Here is a 17,528-nt window from a genome sequence, read left to right on the forward strand (position 1 = left end):
CCACTCTCTATCTAATTTCCGCAAGAACTGCAAGATTTGCAAGAATGTTTCTATTTGTTCTGTTCGTGGGCCCGTGGTCTACTTTTGTCTTTTATCTTTTCCTTTCTGTTTCTTGTCAACCTCCCCGTGTACGAACGACTTCTTCAAAGATTAGAATTCATACCCCTGGGGTGCACACGGGACGGAGAGACCCGCAGTCGTTACCACCGCTTTCTTCCTTTTGAACTTTTTTCTGCTTCTTAATAGATTGATACTAAAACGAATAAGAAGAAGAAAACATTTGTGTTCTAGTGTCTAATGAGTTGAGATCTCTGTTGAAATGGAAACTAGACACGATGTTATGGTGAGAGATGCTCTTGATGTCGTCTGTCTACTGCATCTGTAACTATGGTCTCTCTCTCTAAGTTTCCAGTGGAATAAAAGTGAGAATATCCCGTCAGGATACTTTGTGATTGGACTTAATGGTCCTGAAATCCAAAGGTCAAAAGAAGTAGATATACTACATAATGCATATGCCGAACTTCACAGCCAGCTGGGTAGTTGGTATGTGTGTGAGATCTAGCAGTTGCGCCGGCCGGGTACTAATCTCTCAGTATCTTCCAAGTTGTTCCCCTGATGGAGATGGACTGGTGATCTTTTGTTCTTCAGTCGTAATGTCTCTTGGCGAGCAGGATCTGCAGCGCACAAAGAGGCGGGTGCCACACTCGCTTCTTTAAGTAGATATTTTGGGTTGCTAGTGAGGAATCGAGATCCTTGAGATGTTCCGCTGAGCTGTTGGTAGCTCATCATCTATCATGAAATACATCCAGCCATTCAGGAATGTACTCATCTCTGGCCTGCAGTTTTATATAGGCCTATCCTAATTAGCATTTCTTCCTACCAAGCCCCAGGGAGAAGAAGCAGAAGAAGAAAACAGAAACACACCTCAGGCAAATTTATCATGCTTCCCCTTAACCCTAACATCCAACACCTCCTCATGAAAATTGCCCTCCTTCCTCGCCCTCCTCAACCGTTTCACATCCCCGTCATCAAGTTTCCTCCCCACAATCCCCTCCAACTCCTTACGACTAATCTTTTCATAAGCCTTGGACTCCTTCGACGCGCGGAGCTTCGGCTTAAACCGTGCCTGCATCCGAATGCGCACCGTCGTGTCGAACGAGAGCGCGCTCGCATCCCCGCGGATCTCGACGCCTTTCGCGGACTCTTTCACGCTGAGAAATGTCTCCGAGTCGCCGCCGCGTGTTTGCACTGAGAATGTCCCTGGCAGGTCGGGTGATGGGATCGCGAGGAAGGACTCGTAGTGCGATACTGCTGATGCGGTGGCGCTTAGGATGCCGTAGTTGTCGCTGGTGAGGTACCTGCCAGCCACGCTACTCGTCAGTGAATGGTATGGTGTGGTACCCCTGCAATAGAGTGGGAAAGGAGGAAACGCACTTTCCATGATGCCCCTTGAAACTTAAACTCTCCGTTCCCGCCACGCGCGTCGCAACCCACACCTGCCGCACATCATGCGGCTCCGCCGTGCCGGGGTCATCCGCAATGAGATTCTCCAACGCGCTCGCAAAAACGGTCCCGTTCGCGTCGCTGGCGATGCAGGTTGGTTTGTCTGATGCGAGAACTAGCACTATCGGGCCGGCGATATCGCTCGGTGTGTCGGCGGAGACCCAGCTCTGGTCTTCGGGCGGGTTGTCGTCGTCCTCGGTGGTGGTCTTAGCGGGTGCGGAGGAGGGGGAATCGTCGGTTTTGAGAGTTTTGGAGGATGATTTATCCGGGTCGGAGAGGTCGCGGTGTTTGCGCTTTTTGGGCTTGTCGCCTTTGAAGGTTAGGGGTTTGACCATTTTCTGGGGGTGGTGATGTGCTGTGGCTAGTGGGAGGTGAAGGATGGAGTTGGAAGGGGAAGGGGAAGTGGAGATATCGAACGACTAGTTAAGCAGTCGCAATGATTTAATAATTAATTCGTTCCGAACATTGTTATTAGATGATTAGTAGTGCTAGGTCAACTCGAGCATATTTCAAGAATAATTCTAGTTACTAAGGTCAACAGCCCACCTACCTACCTTGGTGGTTGCCCCGAAGGTCCTCATTCATACCCATAAATATAAAAGTGCATGTTCAAGGAAGTCAATTTTTCTATTAATCAAAATCCTGTGTCCAAATATCCAATATGCACTCGCTCATCTCATAATTCATCATGTTTAACCGGCTTAGTCGAAGGTGATGGCAGCCTTAATGGCGCTCTTGTTACGCATTGACTCCAGGCACTCGGCCCACTGGTCAATCTTGAACACCTTGTTGACAATACCGTTGACCTTGACCTTTCCGGAGTCCAGGTAGTCAATGGCAGCAGGGAACTTGTACGTCTCGGAGAAGCTGCCGATAATGGTGATCTCGTCACCAACTGCGCAATAATCAGCAATTGAACCACACCTTCAAAAAAACAAAAAACTTACAGATCTTGGACGGAGGCCACGAGACGCGGTCCTTGCTCGAGTACACGCCGTACACGACCAGCTTGCCGCCACGACGAACATAGTTGATCGAGTCCTCCAGGATTTTGACGTTACCGGTAGCCTCGACGACAATATCGAAGCCGTACGGGTTCTCGGCCTTGAGCTTGTCGAACTGCGCCTGGGGATCTTGGCGCGACAGCTCAACATACACATCGCCAGCACCAAGGTCCTTTGCAAGTTCCATCTTCAGACCCTGCGGCGCAGCCACAACGACATGGCAGCCACCACACTGACGGAGCATCTGCGCGAGAACCAAACCGGTAGGTCCAGCACCGAAGATGAGCACGGACGAGCCCATCTTTGGCGCGATCTTATCGAGACCGTGCGCTGCGCATGAGGCCGGCTCCAGCAGCGTCGCGTCCACATCGGACAGGTTCTTAATCTTGAACACCCGGCCGGCGGGGTACGCGCAGTATTCGGCAAAACCGCCGTTCATCGTCACGCCGTGGGCCTGGAAGTTCTCGCAGAATAGCTCGTCGCCGCGGCGGCAGTAAAAGCAGGTGCCGCAAAGCTCAGAGTTGTCGGCGACTACACGCTCGCCAACTTCGAAGCCCTTCACCTTGGGGCCCACGGCTGCGACCACGCCAACAGTCTCATGACCAGGGATCAGGGGGAACTTGTGGAATTGTGAGCTGTCTGTCACAGCAATAGGACTGGAGACATACCTGGGCGATGAATTCACCCTCGTGAATGTGTAGGTCAGTGCCGCAGACACCGCAGGCCTTGACCTTGATCTATAATGTCACCACAGTCAGCTACCAGCTTCCACACGGTGTACAACGGTCTTACCAAAATATCGTTCTCGCGCAGCTCAGGTACAGGAACCTCGACGAGGCCATAGTGCTCTGGCTTCGAGTATCTATAGTAGGTGGTCAGCATACCTGCAACATAAGGCAAGCCACATAAGGTAGGGACTAACTGAAGAGCGCGCATAGTCTTGGGAATAGCCATGATGGAAGATTGGGTCTAATTCAACCGGATGCAGAGGAAGAAGAATACAGGGTTCAAGAGGGAAAGAGGGGCATTATATACCCGCGGCCAAGGAGGGGCCATTGCAACGCCATCATCTACTTGACTATTCCCTCTTACATGGTTACCTCTCGTCATGAAATCACAGCCTCAAGTGGACCTGGATCGACATCCACGGGATTCTGCTCCTTTCGACTCCACTATTGTCTCTCCAAACATCGGCCATTGTTGCTCGTGGCCGCTATTTGCGCATTGGTCCGATAGCGGGCAGGCTGCCCGCTCTTCTGGAGAATTGATAATAGTAATCAACCAAAGTAGAACAGTTATTTCATCCAGATCCCAGTCGGATTCAATTCGTTGATCCGATAGGAGAAACGTTGTTGTTGTTTATGACTTCATTTGCGCCTTCCGACGGCCCCGCCCTAAAACAGGGCAATGCTGGACCACATCTCAGTATGAACCACCAATTCCACTTGTAATTATTGCCTGCATCCCTTCCTAGTTTCTCGGCAGAAAACTCTTCACACCACCTGACGTCCCCCAAAACAAATGCAGGAAACTCGTGTTGCTCCTAACCTAGATCTAAACTGACTGACTTGTCCATCTCATCTCATCTCACCGCCAGCTCCACCAGGGTGGGGGGGGGGGGGGGGAAGCAAATGACAGCCATGGCGGCGCTTGGAACTTATTACGCGGACCAGCTCTGGCCATGGCTTATTCTTGCCAATTCGACTACCTAGGCGAGTGGACGCGATCTGGACTCCTTGACCGCTGCGGAGGGGCGGCCGATTTGGGACGCCAGCTCCAGGAGGTACTTACGAGGGATTCCATGTTTGTTCCCCAAAATCAATGGGCACGCTGGGGGACGGGCGGTTGTGACTCGTAGCTGTTGAATGGGTCAGACCGGACTGGAATTGGTGGGGGGTCTACTGAGTTTGAATTGGCAGCGTCGGGATTAAGCCTCTGCTAGTCGATCTTTGGGATTCGTCTATTAACCTAGAATTGTTAGAGTAAAAGTTCGATATCTCTAAGCTTGGGCTGTATAGTTGATGAAATTCGCATTCCACAGACTGGCCCGACATAACCCATTAATGTAGTGGCACCCTCCACCTCTTGTTTCCACAACAGGCCAGAAATATTCTACATTTCGATCTATGTCCCCAAAGATAAAATGGTTGCTTTACTCCAAGTATGCTTCTCAGTCAGAAAGGGTGAAAGGGTCCAATATAGTCCAAGGGATTGTATAGTTCTGTTCTGTGTTTATAATCTAGATCCAGAGTAAGCGGACCGGGTAGACTACTGGGCCACAGTCCACTCCGCTCAGTCCACGGAAATTCCGCGGAGTCAACCGTGCCCCTGATTATAGTCTGTGTCTTGGGAGCCGTTCAAAGTCTCGTCTCTGGGAGTGGACCATAAGCAGACCAACGTAATCTGAGGTAAGATTTAAAGAACAACCACCCCCTTCGCTTCCTTGTTTTCTTTTCTCTGCTTCTATCCCAGAACCTCGATCCATCCAGCTCCCCAAAATGAGCTCATTCCTCGCACAACTCGGCCTCCGCGCCGCACCCGCCACAGCCTCAATCTCAAACTACGGCCCCGCCTTCCTGGGATTTAACTTCGTCTTCGCCTACGGCGTCCTCGCCAGCCGCACGCTAAAACAAATCTACGGAATCGACCATCAGGAATCACCGCGCGAAGACCTGTCTAAATATGGCGAAGCTGCCGTGCGCGAGGGCAAGATCACTCGCGCGCAGCTAGACATGCTGAAGCGCAACGAGGCGGCGCATGCGAACGCTGTGGAGAATTTCACGCTGCTGGTTGCCAGTGTCCTTTTTGCATCACATGCTGGTGTCCCAGCGCAGACTATTAATGCTGCTGCGGCCTCGTACACCCTTGCACGCATCGTTTATGGAGCGGTTTATATTCTTATTGGGCATCCGCGATGGAGTCAGGTTCGGGGACTTGTGTGGTGGTGGGGGAATCTGAGCTGCTTGTTTTTGTTGTGGAGGGCTGGGGGATTGCTTGCTGCTTAGGTGGGACGAGGTCGAATTTGTAACAATAGTAATGGTACATTATCTTCGCCGCTCAGTCAGGTTTATAGAAATACATGGCCAGAAATATAACCCACGATAGGTTCTCATTATGAGGGTAACAAGCCTCATCTCCATTCCTATGTATTTATAGAAACACTAGCAGAGCCACCTCGTAAAGAAAATAAAAATGGTATCCATGGACGCCGAGCCAGCCCATTCGTGTCATATCATAAAAGTGTCTTCTGCCAGGGTATTCAAGACCAGCAGGGCTGGAGAAGTTATTCTTCATCCCAGGCTTCCAATTCCGCCTTTTCATATTCATTCATAGTCGCAGTGTCGAAAATCGTCTCCCCAGCAGTGGGGATGGTGGTTTTGATGTCTTCAAAGATAGGTCGGAAAGCATCACCCCAGCGCTTGCGGCGATCCATCACGATCTTCGCGGCATCTCCGACGGCGGGGCGAGAAATTCCGGCGCCGGCAATATGGCTACCTCCACCAGCACCACCCGGCCGGTGCTTTGCCTGGGAACCCTTCTTGCTCTTGCCCATAGTGCGGGTACGTTTGAGATAGGCCTGTTGGACTTGAGAGTCAAGGTCGTCCTGGATAGTAGTGAATTCCAGAAGCGCCATGTGCTCCTGCGCGATCTTCAGGATGCGGGCCTTGCGCGCGTTGTTGGTAATGATCTGCTTCTTGAGCTCATTCTGAAGCAGACGGAGGCGCTCGGCAACTTCATCGTCGTAATGTGCGTCATAGTCCGGGTTGTCATCCGCACCCAAGAACCCAATGTATCGTAGCTCGGCTTTTGCGCGTTCGTCTAGTTGGGCGTGGTCGAGCTTGGCCACGGATGTTTTGAACCCGTTTGGGTCGGCGTCCCGGAAGGCTGTTGCCGGAGGGAGCGGCTTGCTCTCAGTCTTGGTCTCTAACTCTCCGTTCGTCCCATCAATGTCCATCGCATCACCTCCCAGGCCGCCTGCTCCGGAGGTGTCGCCATTAGAGGTAGGGTTGTCATCCGGGAGAGTGCGATGCTCGTACCGGAGAAGGGAGCATAGTCGACTGAGCAGTGGTCCGATCGAGACTTCGTTGGTTTCCAGCTTATCATCCGTCAGTTGCTCAATGCTGCCACGTCCTTGGTTTAGAGGTAGTTGGTCCTTGTCGTCTTGGCTTTGATCGTAAGAAAGTCCGTCTTCCTCGGACCAGAGCTGACGGTAGTTCTTCTTTCCCCGACGCGGATTGATAAAAGGGGTCACGCGATCGCCCTGTGTTTAATTAGTATCCTGTGCTGCCCCGATGTGAGCGGCGCAACTTACCCTATCTCTGAGCCAAGCAATGTCTTCTTCGGTAAGAGGCCGAACGAAAGGATCAATGTATGCTTGGAACGTATTGGCGCTGACCTGGTTGGAAGGCTTGGCGTTGCTAAAGTCCTTGTCCGGAGGCGTACCCGCCATCAAGTCCTTGAGATCAGTTTTAGGGAAGCGAGCGACACTGTAAATCTCCTTTTTCTCGTCGTCGGTCATATCTGCCAGGACTTCACGGATATGGTAAACAGTGGGATCATCGAACTTGAGTGGATTTGCTCCAAAGACCTGCACCTGGGATACTGCCGGTGCGGGTTCGGGCTGGTGGGATTCAGCGCCGGACTCGGAACCGGGAGAGCCAGGTCCGGTAGCACCTTCATCTTTCATAGTTGCGCCGTTCGGGGACATCGATGGTGGTGAAAGAGACGAACTGCCTTCAGAGGCGGCGTTCTTGGCATGTTTCGAGACTGGGGAAGCAGCTGCAAGTTGTCAGATATTTTGAGGTCCGAGAACAGTTCAGATATCGACGCATCACTCACCTCCCTCGACCTTCGTCTCTGCTCCATCCTGCCGAGCGACATCATGTGCACCGTGGCTCAATGGGCGCTCCTCTTTTGCGCTGGCGCGCTCCTTGCGCTTCTTCAACTTCCCTCCCTTGGGCACATCGTCGTCATCCTCCGTCTCGCGCTTTAGCTTCGAGCGTTCTCCTACCTCCCGTTCAAGCTCTTGGTCATCGACCACCTCTTTCCGTTTTTGGGACATCTCACGCATTCCAGCATTGAATGTCTCGCCACGCACATCTGCCATATCACTAAGGGATTTGAGGTGTTCCACCAGCCTTTCGAGGGTCTTAGAGTCGGGAATATTCGGTCCGGCCACCAAGTCGAGCAGGTCCGTATACTCGGTATTAGCTACATCAATCTGCTTCGTCACATCATTGTCGAGGTAGCTGGGAATTGATGACGCTGCGGCCGTGGGTGCACCCGCGGTGGATGGAGTGGTGTTGCGGCTTCGCGACTGGCGCGCGTCGCGGCCTTTGCCCTTGCTCTTGTATGCGGAAGGCATGACTGGAGGCAAGCAAAAGCTGTTGTGAGATAGTCGGGAGAAAGTAGTTAAGAGGGTTATCAATGGGGGCGAACTGAGAGGGTCGTTCTTATGAGGCACGGCTTGGAGTCCGGTAGGACATGTCTTCGGTCGGTCACTGGGTCAGGAATCGATCAAACGAATGGTTGTCCGCGGTATCGCTGCACAGCCACACATACGCGTTTTTGATAGCCAGTGATGAATGTCGACAGACACGACGAAGTTGGGCGATGTCCAGACTCCCGTGACTCCCAGGCAAAGTCACGTGTTGTCGATCACATGATGATAAGCCGATAAGTAATTGACTGATCACGTGATCGAACGTGCTCAGCTCTGTTGAGTGGTTTTTTAATTCTTTGTTGGTTTACAATAAAATGGTTTTCATTTCGTAGACTTTGGGAACGCATCTAGTTGATTTAACATCTCTAGGGTGGTGAGTGAAGAGGCCTGTGCAAGCTAATATATATTTCGGAACTGTTGAGTATTGCGCCCTTCTAAAACCATGGCAGCGATTGGATGAGGTACAACATCGAAGAAACGAGCTATTGTTCATAAATGAAGCCGAATAATTCCTATATACTACATAAATAATGTCCAAAACATCTATTGTTGTGCGAGTGTGCGGGAAATAAAGACCCCCCGGAAGCGTTGTCCTTCCGCAAACGGCAATCCAAATCCGGCAACCACTTGAGATGAACAGAGCACCCATCCACCCCTTGGCACGATTGCGGATATGTTTTGGTGTTTGTCTATACTAATAATCAATACCAATTATGGGCCACAGACGCCTCGTGGTCGGAACCAGACATATGGGCATTCCTACGACGGACCCGATCAGGCATGGCATTCTTTTGGCCACTCACGATAGCCGAAGTGGCTGCAATAGCTATGGTTAGCCTTTTTTGGCTGGGATCAAATTCCTTGATATCTCCCAGGCTGGCCTCTAAAACTGATGCTTTCTCATAATTTCCTTCTGCTCTTCCTACTCAGCTACTGCAACTCCACCATGTGCATGCACCCACAATTGGTCAAGCTGATCCTGTGGAGTTTATGCTTCAGCTTGCATGGTGCTCAGTAATAGAGCGTTGTTGCCATTATGTCTCGCACTTACTCGTCCGACTCGTCGCAGTCCACGGTGGCCACACTTTTTGCGGGCCCCGGGAGGGCATCCAATGACACGCCGTCGGTAAATGTAAGGATATAATGATCCTCCTTTCACTTTCGGATGCGAGAAGCTAACTTGAAACCTCCAGGATAACGTTGGATTTCGCTTTGTTCTCGACAACACAGTCCAGACACTCTCAAGCTATAATGCGCCGAAATCCGGTGCCATCTCGGGCCTCTTATTCGTCCCCAGTCTCGAGCCGAGCGACCCATGTAATGCAATCACCTTGCCATGGGTGCCACCAAATGTGACTCGCCATGAAGATGTCTGGCAGTTTGGATATCCCATTCTCGGCCTTGCCCCATGGGTGAATGATGAGTGCACAAAATCCTTCTTGGCTGCCTCGGAGAAAGTTGGAATACAAGCCCTCATCTTTTTCCAGCCCACCAGCAACGAGACGGGAATACCACCACCACCCAACGACGATCTGTGGAATTTGAATGATCGGGATGCGTGGAAATCCAACAATCACTACCCTGTCTATGCGATCCCTGGTCCGGCAGGTGAAACGCTGATGCGTGAGCTTTCTTGGTTTTCAGATGGTGGGAACAAGAACAATGTCAGCAACAGTAGCCATCCATTCATGGATCATCGTGCAGAGGATAGTAGGCTCTTTGCCATGATTGACATTAGTAAGTGAATGCACAAGATGTATTGTAGCTAGATTGAATTGCTAACCTCGTTCACAGATGACCCAGCAAGCCAGATGCCGAGTCTCTGGGGGTTCATCCTGGCTATTTTGGGAACTATCCTCGTGCTTACTCTGATCATCCTGGTTCTCTATCGTGTTTTACAGCGACGGCGGCGGAATATGCTCCGCAGACGTATCGATGCGGGCGAAGTTGACATCGAGTATCTGGCCTTGAATCAGATCAAGGTTCCTCGCAATGTCGTGGAAGAACTGCCCCTTTACACATATCCCAGTATCGAATCACCTCCCGCAGCGACACTGGCCAAGGACAATACGCACTCTGGTGTGGCTGAGGTCAACGGTGACATCGATTCCGCCACGTCCGCCGTTGAGAACGTGGATGAAGCTGGTCTAAAGAAGCTCGAGCCTGCGGCGATCACCTCAGCCGCACAGACTGTTTCTGAAGACCCGAAAGCCCATTATCGACTGAGCCACACGCAAACAACCTGCGCGATTTGTCTTGATGATTTTGTGGCTGGCGAATCCACGGTCCGGGAACTACCTTGTGGCCACATTTTTGACCCAAGCTGCATTGACCCGTTTCTCATGGAGAACAGCAGCCTGTGTCCACTGTGTAAGAAGAGCGTTTTGCCATCGGGCTTGTGTGAGGTGCAAGTGACGAACGCGATGGTGGAACGGGACGATATGATGAGACGCTTTCGAGAGAGGCCCGCACGGGGGTTGCGCCGGTCGACCAGACCAGATGGCGAGACGGCAGAGACTGTACAGAGTGAATAGTTCTGGAGTTGGTTTAAATGTTGAATTAAGTTGATTAACTAGTTAGTTAACTTAGATGGGATTGATTAGTCATGTCACAAATCCGTTCATGCCTGAGGCAGTGTAAGGCAGAAAGCGACTCCGCCCTCGCCTAATCCCACACACAATCCATCCTCTTTGCTTCCGTCCGTTGAACTTTTCCGCCGACCGACAACGAACGACACCACCACACAACATCTAAACCGACAAGGTATGCATTACAACAATTGAAACTGCGACAGTCCCCTGACCTGAATTTCGATTTCTGACTGCCTGTGTGTTCTCCAGATGGGTGCCCTCAAGTACGTGGAAGAGATCCAGAAGAAGAAGCAGTCCGACGTGATTCGCTTCCTGCTGCGCGTCCGATGCTGGGAGGTGAGATAGATCCCTACGAACCCCTTTGATCCGCTTAACATATCCGCCGGACGTTCGTGTGCGTTGCTATCGGAAATACCTTCTTGGTGGTATTGCGAGGCTCGAACAAAAATCGATTGGCCCGGCGGAAATGCTTTTTGTGGCACGCAAGAGACCTCCCACCATGGAGTCCTGTGTCTTGCTATACACTCGTTGAACTTTGCTGAGAGTGCATCAATATAGCTCCGTCAGCTGAACGCCATCCACCGTGCTTCGCGTCCCTCTCGCCCCGACAAGGCCCGCCGCCTCGGCTACAAGGCCAAGCAGGGCTACGTTATCTACCGCATCCGTGTCCGCCGCGGTGGTCGCAAGCGCCCTGTTCCCAAGGGTGCCACCTACGGCAAGCCCACCAACCACGGTGTCAACCAGCTCAAGTACCAGCGTGCCCTTAAGGCCACCGCTGAGGAGCGTGTTGGCCGCCGCTGCGCCAACCTGCGTGTCCTGAACTCCTACTGGATCAACCAGGACTCGACCTACAAGTACTTCGAGGTCATCTGCGTCGACCCCCAGCACAAGGCTATCCGCCGCGATGCTCGCATCAACTGGATCTGCAAGCCTGTCCACAAGGTGAGACTTGTTTTGCCCCCTTCTGGGTTCTACGATTATACTAACGTACTGTGTTTTAGCACCGCGAGAGCCGTGGTCTCACTGCCACCGGCAAGAAGTCCCGTGGCATGAACAAGGGCCACCGCTACAACAACACCAAGGCCGGTCGCCGTCACACCTGGAAGATCCACAACACCCAGAGCGTGTGGCGTTACCGTTAAGTGCTGCAAGGCACTGGGTTGGTGGAGGTTGGAGGATTCTGGCAGCGGCATATGGATATCTTTTCAAAAACTTGTCGCCCGTGTGTCATCTACGCTGGGGTTGAGTTTAATACAACCGACCGGTTGGATCTGCTGTTAGCCAAAAAGCTGATTTTTCATAACGAAGCATGACTGGTTCAACTTGGGTAGTTTGTCCGGGGTCCTCGGCCAGTAGAGTGTAGCACGGAACCACCGAGTAGTCTGCAGCGGTAATCTTTTATCCGAATCTAGACTGGGTCCACAGATCCTCCCAGCCTAGTCTGGCAGGTCTTCAGCCGCACTAGCTGATATATAATTTAGAGTCGCATGGTGTCCGTCCATCAGCTCATAGTTCCGCGCCCGGAGTTCGTTGCTGCCTCAGGCCACAACCAGGCACGGGTTGGCGGCTTCCCATGGTCGGGTGAGTTACCCTCCGCTTTCCCAATCCGTCGACGATAGACTGCAACTCACACTCCTTCACTCACTCACCTTGACTTCTTTGTTGCTTTTCATCCCTTCCTCCATGTACGACTGAGTCCTGCCTTGGGCCGGCATCTCGGCTCTCTTGGTGCCAAACGAGCGACTTTGAAGCCTACAACTTTCCTTCCTACTAGAACTGTTCGCCGAACCGATGCGCCTCCATGCCGTCCTCTGGACGCAACCTGCCTGTCCCTCCTCTCTCCCCTCTCAGTCCGCGACGTCCCTCTTATCCACATGATACTCTCCCGCTAGTCAGTGGCGGCGCACCCACCAGTCCACACCGTCGCGGACATTCTCGCTCCATCTCCCTCACCTCCCCATTTTCCGGCAGAAAGCAGAAAGGGGGCACCCTGGACATCTGGGATTCTGATGATTCCGACGATGACGATTTTACCCCTTTGGAGTCTGCGTCGACAAGTCCGCGGAAAGGACACCCGGCATCTCGAGGGCTTATTGGCGACGACTTGGCCACCGGCAAGTGCGCGACATGCAATGCCACGGTACGGTGGCCGCGAAATATGAACTCCTACCGATGTACGGCATGCCTGATGGTCAACGACCTGGAAACCAGCACGGATGTGAAAAGCCCAGGTGATACTGAGCTTAGGGTTCCGATTCCCTCAAATCCTACCAACACCTCACCACCATCCCGTTTGCATAGGAAAGAGGTTCCTTTGTCAATTGAACATACCCGCGTACTCATTGGGACATGCGTGTCGGCCTATTTTCGGAGTCTTTTAGATGGTGCGGACTCAACTAGGTTATCACCCGGTGATAATCGACCTGGCAGGTCGCGGGATCTAAGACTTGAGGCCTCAGCACCGAGTGCTGCGCGCAGTTCCGCCGGCAGATATCTTTCGGCTTCTCGACCAGGTGATTCTCGAAGCCGTAGTGCATCTGCATCTAGTGAACGCGAACGCTTCGACGTGACGAAAGAAAACTCGGCTTATCTCACACCGCAAGCTGCCCACCGAGATAGGAAAGTTACCGCTCGGAAGCATGTCCCACTCAGAACCCGTGCGAACTCAGACCTCCAGAGCCCGAAAGCGGAACGACATCCAGCACGACCAGCAGACCCTGATTCAAAGAGCCGCAGGCCGGCGCTGATTTTCGGTCAGCTAGAAGATTACATTATACGTTCATTCAAAAGTTGCGAATGCCTCAACAACTCTTTCACTACGAATTCTCACCGATCAACTCGTTCAGCCAGCAACTTCAACCCTCCTCTGCTAGAGCAAACGACCACCACAGAATTGCCAGCAAATACAGCAGTCTTTGAACCTGATGCCAAAACTCTTCTCTTGGGCGACTTGGCCGAGAACTCTTCTTGGTGGATGAATGAATGGGCCCAAACTGATGGTTACCGTGCCCATTCAAGGAAAACCTCACACAGCGGATCTCGCACTGTTTCATCGCGAAGCCCTCGAATCAATTGGACTGATGTCTCACAGTGGTACCAATTGGTACTCACTGCAGGAAATTCGTGGGCCGAGCAATGGGCTGCAGAAAAGCCAAACATATTGCAGTCAGACGCGGACTTGATGAAGAAAAAAGTATGGGAATCTATCGACCAGTCTGTGATGGAGAGGGAGCTTGCCGATGCTCGTATGCATCTTCAAAGGACTTTGCTGAAAGCCACCGAGAATCTTTTGAAACGACCACGGCGGCCTTTGAAGAAAATTGACGATACAAGGTTTCTGTTCATATTGTTGGCGAACCCTATTCTCTATTGGCCCCATTCCCAGCCGAGCTCACCATCTCGAGAAGGTCGACGGCCGTCGACTCATCACCAAGGCAAAACGCGACTGATGCCCCAGGACGACAATTCATCTCGAAAGTCTTCCGCCACGACTTCTGCGCGCCAAAGCAGCTCGAATCACCATTATGGAATTGTCAAGCGAATTTTGGGCCTGATGTCCAATATGTCCAATGACTGTCATCACTACTTCGTGTCTTGGTTTTCGCGTTTTTCCGCCGGACACTTTGAGCGATTGGTGGAGCTGATAGGTAGGTTCGTCACGTACCGGTTGACTCGTCAGCATGGCCGCAGACGGAGTGAGTCGGCGCAGAATGGGAATGAACTGGTCCCAAGCTTTGCCAGCGCCGCCGGCAACACGCCGGCCGAACTGCATGCCGCTATCAATCGACGGAGCCCGAATAAGAAAGCCGCTGCTAAAAAGGAAACCCCTATGGTGTACGAGGAAGACTGGCAGATCCGAGCCGCGGCCAGGATGATGTCGTTACTCTTCACGGCCAACAATGCAAATGTCCCACGCCAACCGGACGGAGTTCTAGGAGCACTAAAGACTGTGCATCGCTTTGACTCTGCCGTGAAACATTCGGGGCACCGTCAGGGCAACATGCTCCCATTAAGCTCTTTCTACAACACCCTTCTTGATTACTCGGACTTGGTTGCAGACTTTGAAATTTGGGAATCTCGAAGTGCCAAATTTTCGTTCTGCCAATATCCCTTTTTCCTCAGCATTTGGGCGAAGATCCATATCATGGAGCATGATGCGCGTCGTCAGATGGAGGGGAAAGCCCGGGAGGCATTCTTCAACAGCATTCTGAACCATAGGGCTGTGAGCCAGTATCTTGTTTTGAAAGTGCGGCGCGACTGTCTGGTTGAAGACAGCCTTCGCGGTGTGAGCGAAGTCGTTGGATCTGGACAGGAGGAAATCAAAAAGGGTCTCCGCATTGAATTTATTGGGGAGGAAGGTATTGATGCCGGCGGCCTGCGCAAAGAATGGTTTCTCTTGCTCGTTCGAGAGGTGTTTGACCCGCACCATGGTAAGTAGACGAGGCATGAGTGAGTCTGCTGGATGATAGCTAACGAGGGAACAGGACTGTTTGTTTATGACGACGATTCAAAGTATTGCTATTTCAACCCAAGTTGCTTTGAGTCGTCTGAGCAATTTTTCTTGGTCGGGGTGCTCCTCGGGCTTGCCATATACAACTCCACCATTTTGGATATTGATCTCCCACCGTTCGCTTTTAAGAAACTGTTAGCGGCGGCACCGCAGAACACTGGGCCTCAGCCTATAACGTCAGCGCGAATCAACTTCAAATGTACCCTGGATGATCTTGCCGAGTTCCGCCCCGCGCTCGCTAAAGGGTTTCGAGCGCTACTGGAGTTCGATGGTGACGTCGCCGAAACTTTCTGCTATGACTTTGTCGCTCAGGTCGATCGCTACGGTTCAATCGTCGAAGCGCCTCTCTGCGCTGGTGGCGAGAAACGACCGGTGACCAATTCCAATCGACGCGAGTTCGTCGACCTGTATGTCCATTATCTCCTGGACACGGCCGTGGCCCGACAATTCGAGCCATTCAAGCGAGGATTCTTCACTGTCTGTGGCGGCAATGCGTTGTCTCTGTTCCGCCCAGAGGAGATCGAGCTGCTAGTCCGCGGCTCGGACGAGCCACTCGATGTGCTTTCGCTCAAAGCCGTGGCCATTTACGACAATTGGAAGACCCCCAAACCCGAATCAGTCCCTGTCGTTCAATGGTTCTGGAACTTCTTTGAGACTGCCGCGCCACAGGAGCAGCGCAAGATCCTGTCGTTCATCACGGGCAGCGATCGCATCCCCGCAATGGGGGCAACCAGCTTGACGATAAAGCTTGCTTGTCTGGGAGATGATTGCTCGCGATACCCCATCGCGCGGACATGCTTCAACACACTGGCCTTGTACCGGTATGCCACGCGGGAGAAATTGCAGCGTCTGCTCTGGGATGCAGTCGTCAACAGCGAGGGCTTTGGACTGAAATGATCGAACGAATTTTGTATGGGATGGGGTTCGTGCTTCTGTCTTTTTTATTTCTATGCTACTTCCAGAACTTCGAACCTGCTACGACTTGATGAATCATTGACACGCTGAATAGGGCCATCACAGATCACAATGGAGGAGTTTGGAGTTTGGCTTTGTTTGTTTTTCTTTTTGCTGCTGGCTTCGGGATCACGGATTCGGCGCATTGCTTATTAGCTAGAGTCTGATCGAGACAATCATATCAATGTTGCTTTATCTCTAGAACGGTATTCATAACCCTAAAATCCAAGATTATGTAGCCCTCCTGCTTAACAACAACGTACTCGATTTATCACGTAGCTTCGGGCCGCCCTAAGCAAGGAGATAAAACCCACTACGTTCCAACCTCTCAGCGCCAAGAGATTGGAGGAAATGGTCAGGATCTCAATATTTCAATATTACAATAAGCAACATGGCAAAATATAAATAAAATCGTAGACGACATCTATTAGCAACTGCCCAGCCCCGACAGCAAATGCCATAGAGGTAATAGAAATCGAATCTCGAACCCCGATAAAAGGAAACCAGTCCTTGCAATATAACGCCAGGGGAAGAACACGCCGCTTGATGCAAGGCTGTCACAGACTAGCCACGTAAGACCGAAAAATGCGATAGAAGGTGGGAGGGTTACCTCACCGGGCTGTACCGGAGGCCGGGTTGGAAGACGACGGAAGAGCCGCACTTGATGCCAGGATGTTGACTGTTGAAAGCGGGATTGATTCGAAGAAACTCGTCGCGCTGGTTGCTATACGTGTACCCTCGCGGTGCCGAAGCGATGAGAGGAAGTTGAGTGGTTGACCAGCACGGATAGCATGGAACATCTCGCTGTAGCCTCGCTCTCCATCCCCGACCTCTTTCAACCACTGTTCCCAGTCCTCATCGAGAGGTACGTTGGCTCCTTGGTCTCGTGCGGCCATGGCGGCCAGAAGACGGCTATTCAGCGCGACGCCGCAGCTCTCCATTTCCTCATCACTATAATCCTCCTCTTCCACTTCGTGGTCTTCACCTTTGTGCTCCAGAAACTCAGTTGAATTCCGTTGGCTCGCGCGGACGGTGTGGTCGCTCCGGGTATCGATGTTGTAGTCCAGTTCCTCTTCTGGCCCGCAGAAGTCCTCGAAATGCACCTCAACCGACGGCGAGGGAGGCGGAGTGGCTGGACGGATCGAATGGGCCGTGGTGTCCCGCACGCTGATCCCTTCTTCCTTCTCGTAGCGCTCGCGAGCCCACCTGGTCCCTTCCCAGCGACAGAGCGAGAGGATTTCGGCCTCTGTCAGCCCCAGCTCATCGAAAACACGGAACAGCTCGTGATGCCATGTGAAGCGGCCGAGTCGCATGCGATGCGGTCCGTAGGAGTAGTCCAGTCCGGGGTATTGAGCCTCAATACAGTCCAGCGAGCCGTAGAAAATGGACGTCTCGAGACGTACCTCTGGCACCAGGTTGCGGGTGATATGAGCCGCGAAGGAGCCCGGGTCACTCGTCAGAGGACGAGGGAACGTGGCGTTGTACACGATCTGGGCGAGCGACGGTTTGTGCATAGTGATGGG

General features: G+C 52.2%; 7 protein-coding genes across 7 annotated transcripts; 3 read left to right on the top strand and 4 right to left on the bottom strand.

Annotated features, from left to right (window-relative positions):
- Positions 1-925: 925 nt before the first annotated feature.
- Positions 926-1,838, bottom strand: N7510_010542 (uncharacterized protein; the record flags this gene model as incomplete). Its single annotated transcript, XM_056982467.1, has 2 exons — positions 926-1,370; positions 1,435-1,838. 2 exons carry the CDS (start codon positions 1,836-1,838, stop codon positions 926-928), a joined length of 849 nt encoding a protein of 282 aa, XP_056827961.1.
- Positions 1,839-2,204: 366 nt separating this feature from the next.
- On the bottom strand, positions 2,205-3,461 carry N7510_010543 (zinc-dependent alcohol dehydrogenase family protein; the record flags this gene model as incomplete). The annotated part of the gene is made up of 5 exons (XM_056982468.1): positions 2,205-2,398; positions 2,451-3,126; positions 3,176-3,244; positions 3,300-3,369; positions 3,430-3,461. 5 exons carry the CDS (start codon positions 3,459-3,461, stop codon positions 2,205-2,207), a joined length of 1,041 nt encoding a protein of 346 aa, XP_056827962.1.
- A 1,544-nt stretch (positions 3,462-5,005) lies between these two features.
- On the top strand, positions 5,006-5,512 carry N7510_010544 (MAPEG family protein; the record flags this gene model as incomplete). Its single annotated transcript, XM_056982469.1, has 1 exon — positions 5,006-5,512. One exon carries the CDS (start codon positions 5,006-5,008, stop codon positions 5,510-5,512), a length of 507 nt encoding a protein of 168 aa, XP_056827963.1.
- Positions 5,513-5,790: 278 nt separating this feature from the next.
- Positions 5,791-7,872, bottom strand: N7510_010545 (histone acetyltransferase NGG1; the record flags this gene model as incomplete). Its single annotated transcript, XM_056982470.1, has 3 exons — positions 5,791-6,768; positions 6,820-7,286; positions 7,347-7,872. The coding sequence occupies 3 exons, from the start codon at positions 7,870-7,872 to the stop codon at positions 5,791-5,793; spliced, it is 1,971 nt and encodes a 656-aa protein (XP_056827964.1).
- A 1,114-nt stretch (positions 7,873-8,986) lies between these two features.
- On the top strand, positions 8,987-11,683 carry N7510_010546 (60S ribosomal eL15 domain-containing protein; the record flags this gene model as incomplete). Its single annotated transcript, XM_056982471.1, has 6 exons — positions 8,987-9,076; positions 9,144-9,687; positions 9,745-10,469; positions 10,791-10,877; positions 11,100-11,483; positions 11,543-11,683. 6 exons carry the CDS (start codon positions 8,987-8,989, stop codon positions 11,681-11,683), a joined length of 1,971 nt encoding a protein of 656 aa, XP_056827965.1.
- Positions 11,684-12,342: 659 nt separating this feature from the next.
- On the top strand, positions 12,343-15,948 carry N7510_010547 (HECT-type E3 ubiquitin-protein ligase; the record flags this gene model as incomplete). The annotated part of the gene is made up of 2 exons (XM_056982472.1): positions 12,343-14,971; positions 15,026-15,948. 2 exons carry the CDS (start codon positions 12,343-12,345, stop codon positions 15,946-15,948), a joined length of 3,552 nt encoding a protein of 1,183 aa, XP_056827966.1.
- A 668-nt stretch (positions 15,949-16,616) lies between these two features.
- N7510_010548 (uncharacterized protein) lies at positions 16,617-17,519 on the bottom strand (the record flags this gene model as incomplete). The annotated part of the gene is made up of 1 exon (XM_056982473.1): positions 16,617-17,519. The coding sequence occupies one exon, from the start codon at positions 17,517-17,519 to the stop codon at positions 16,617-16,619; it is 903 nt and encodes a 300-aa protein (XP_056827967.1).
- Positions 17,520-17,528: the final 9 nt, after the last annotated feature.

Source organism: Penicillium lagena (genome assembly GCF_028827675.1).
Source record: "Penicillium lagena strain IBT 129212 chromosome Unknown utg000008l_segment0_segment0, whole genome shotgun sequence".
Taxonomy (NCBI): Eukaryota; Fungi; Ascomycota; class Eurotiomycetes; order Eurotiales; family Aspergillaceae; genus Penicillium; species Penicillium lagena.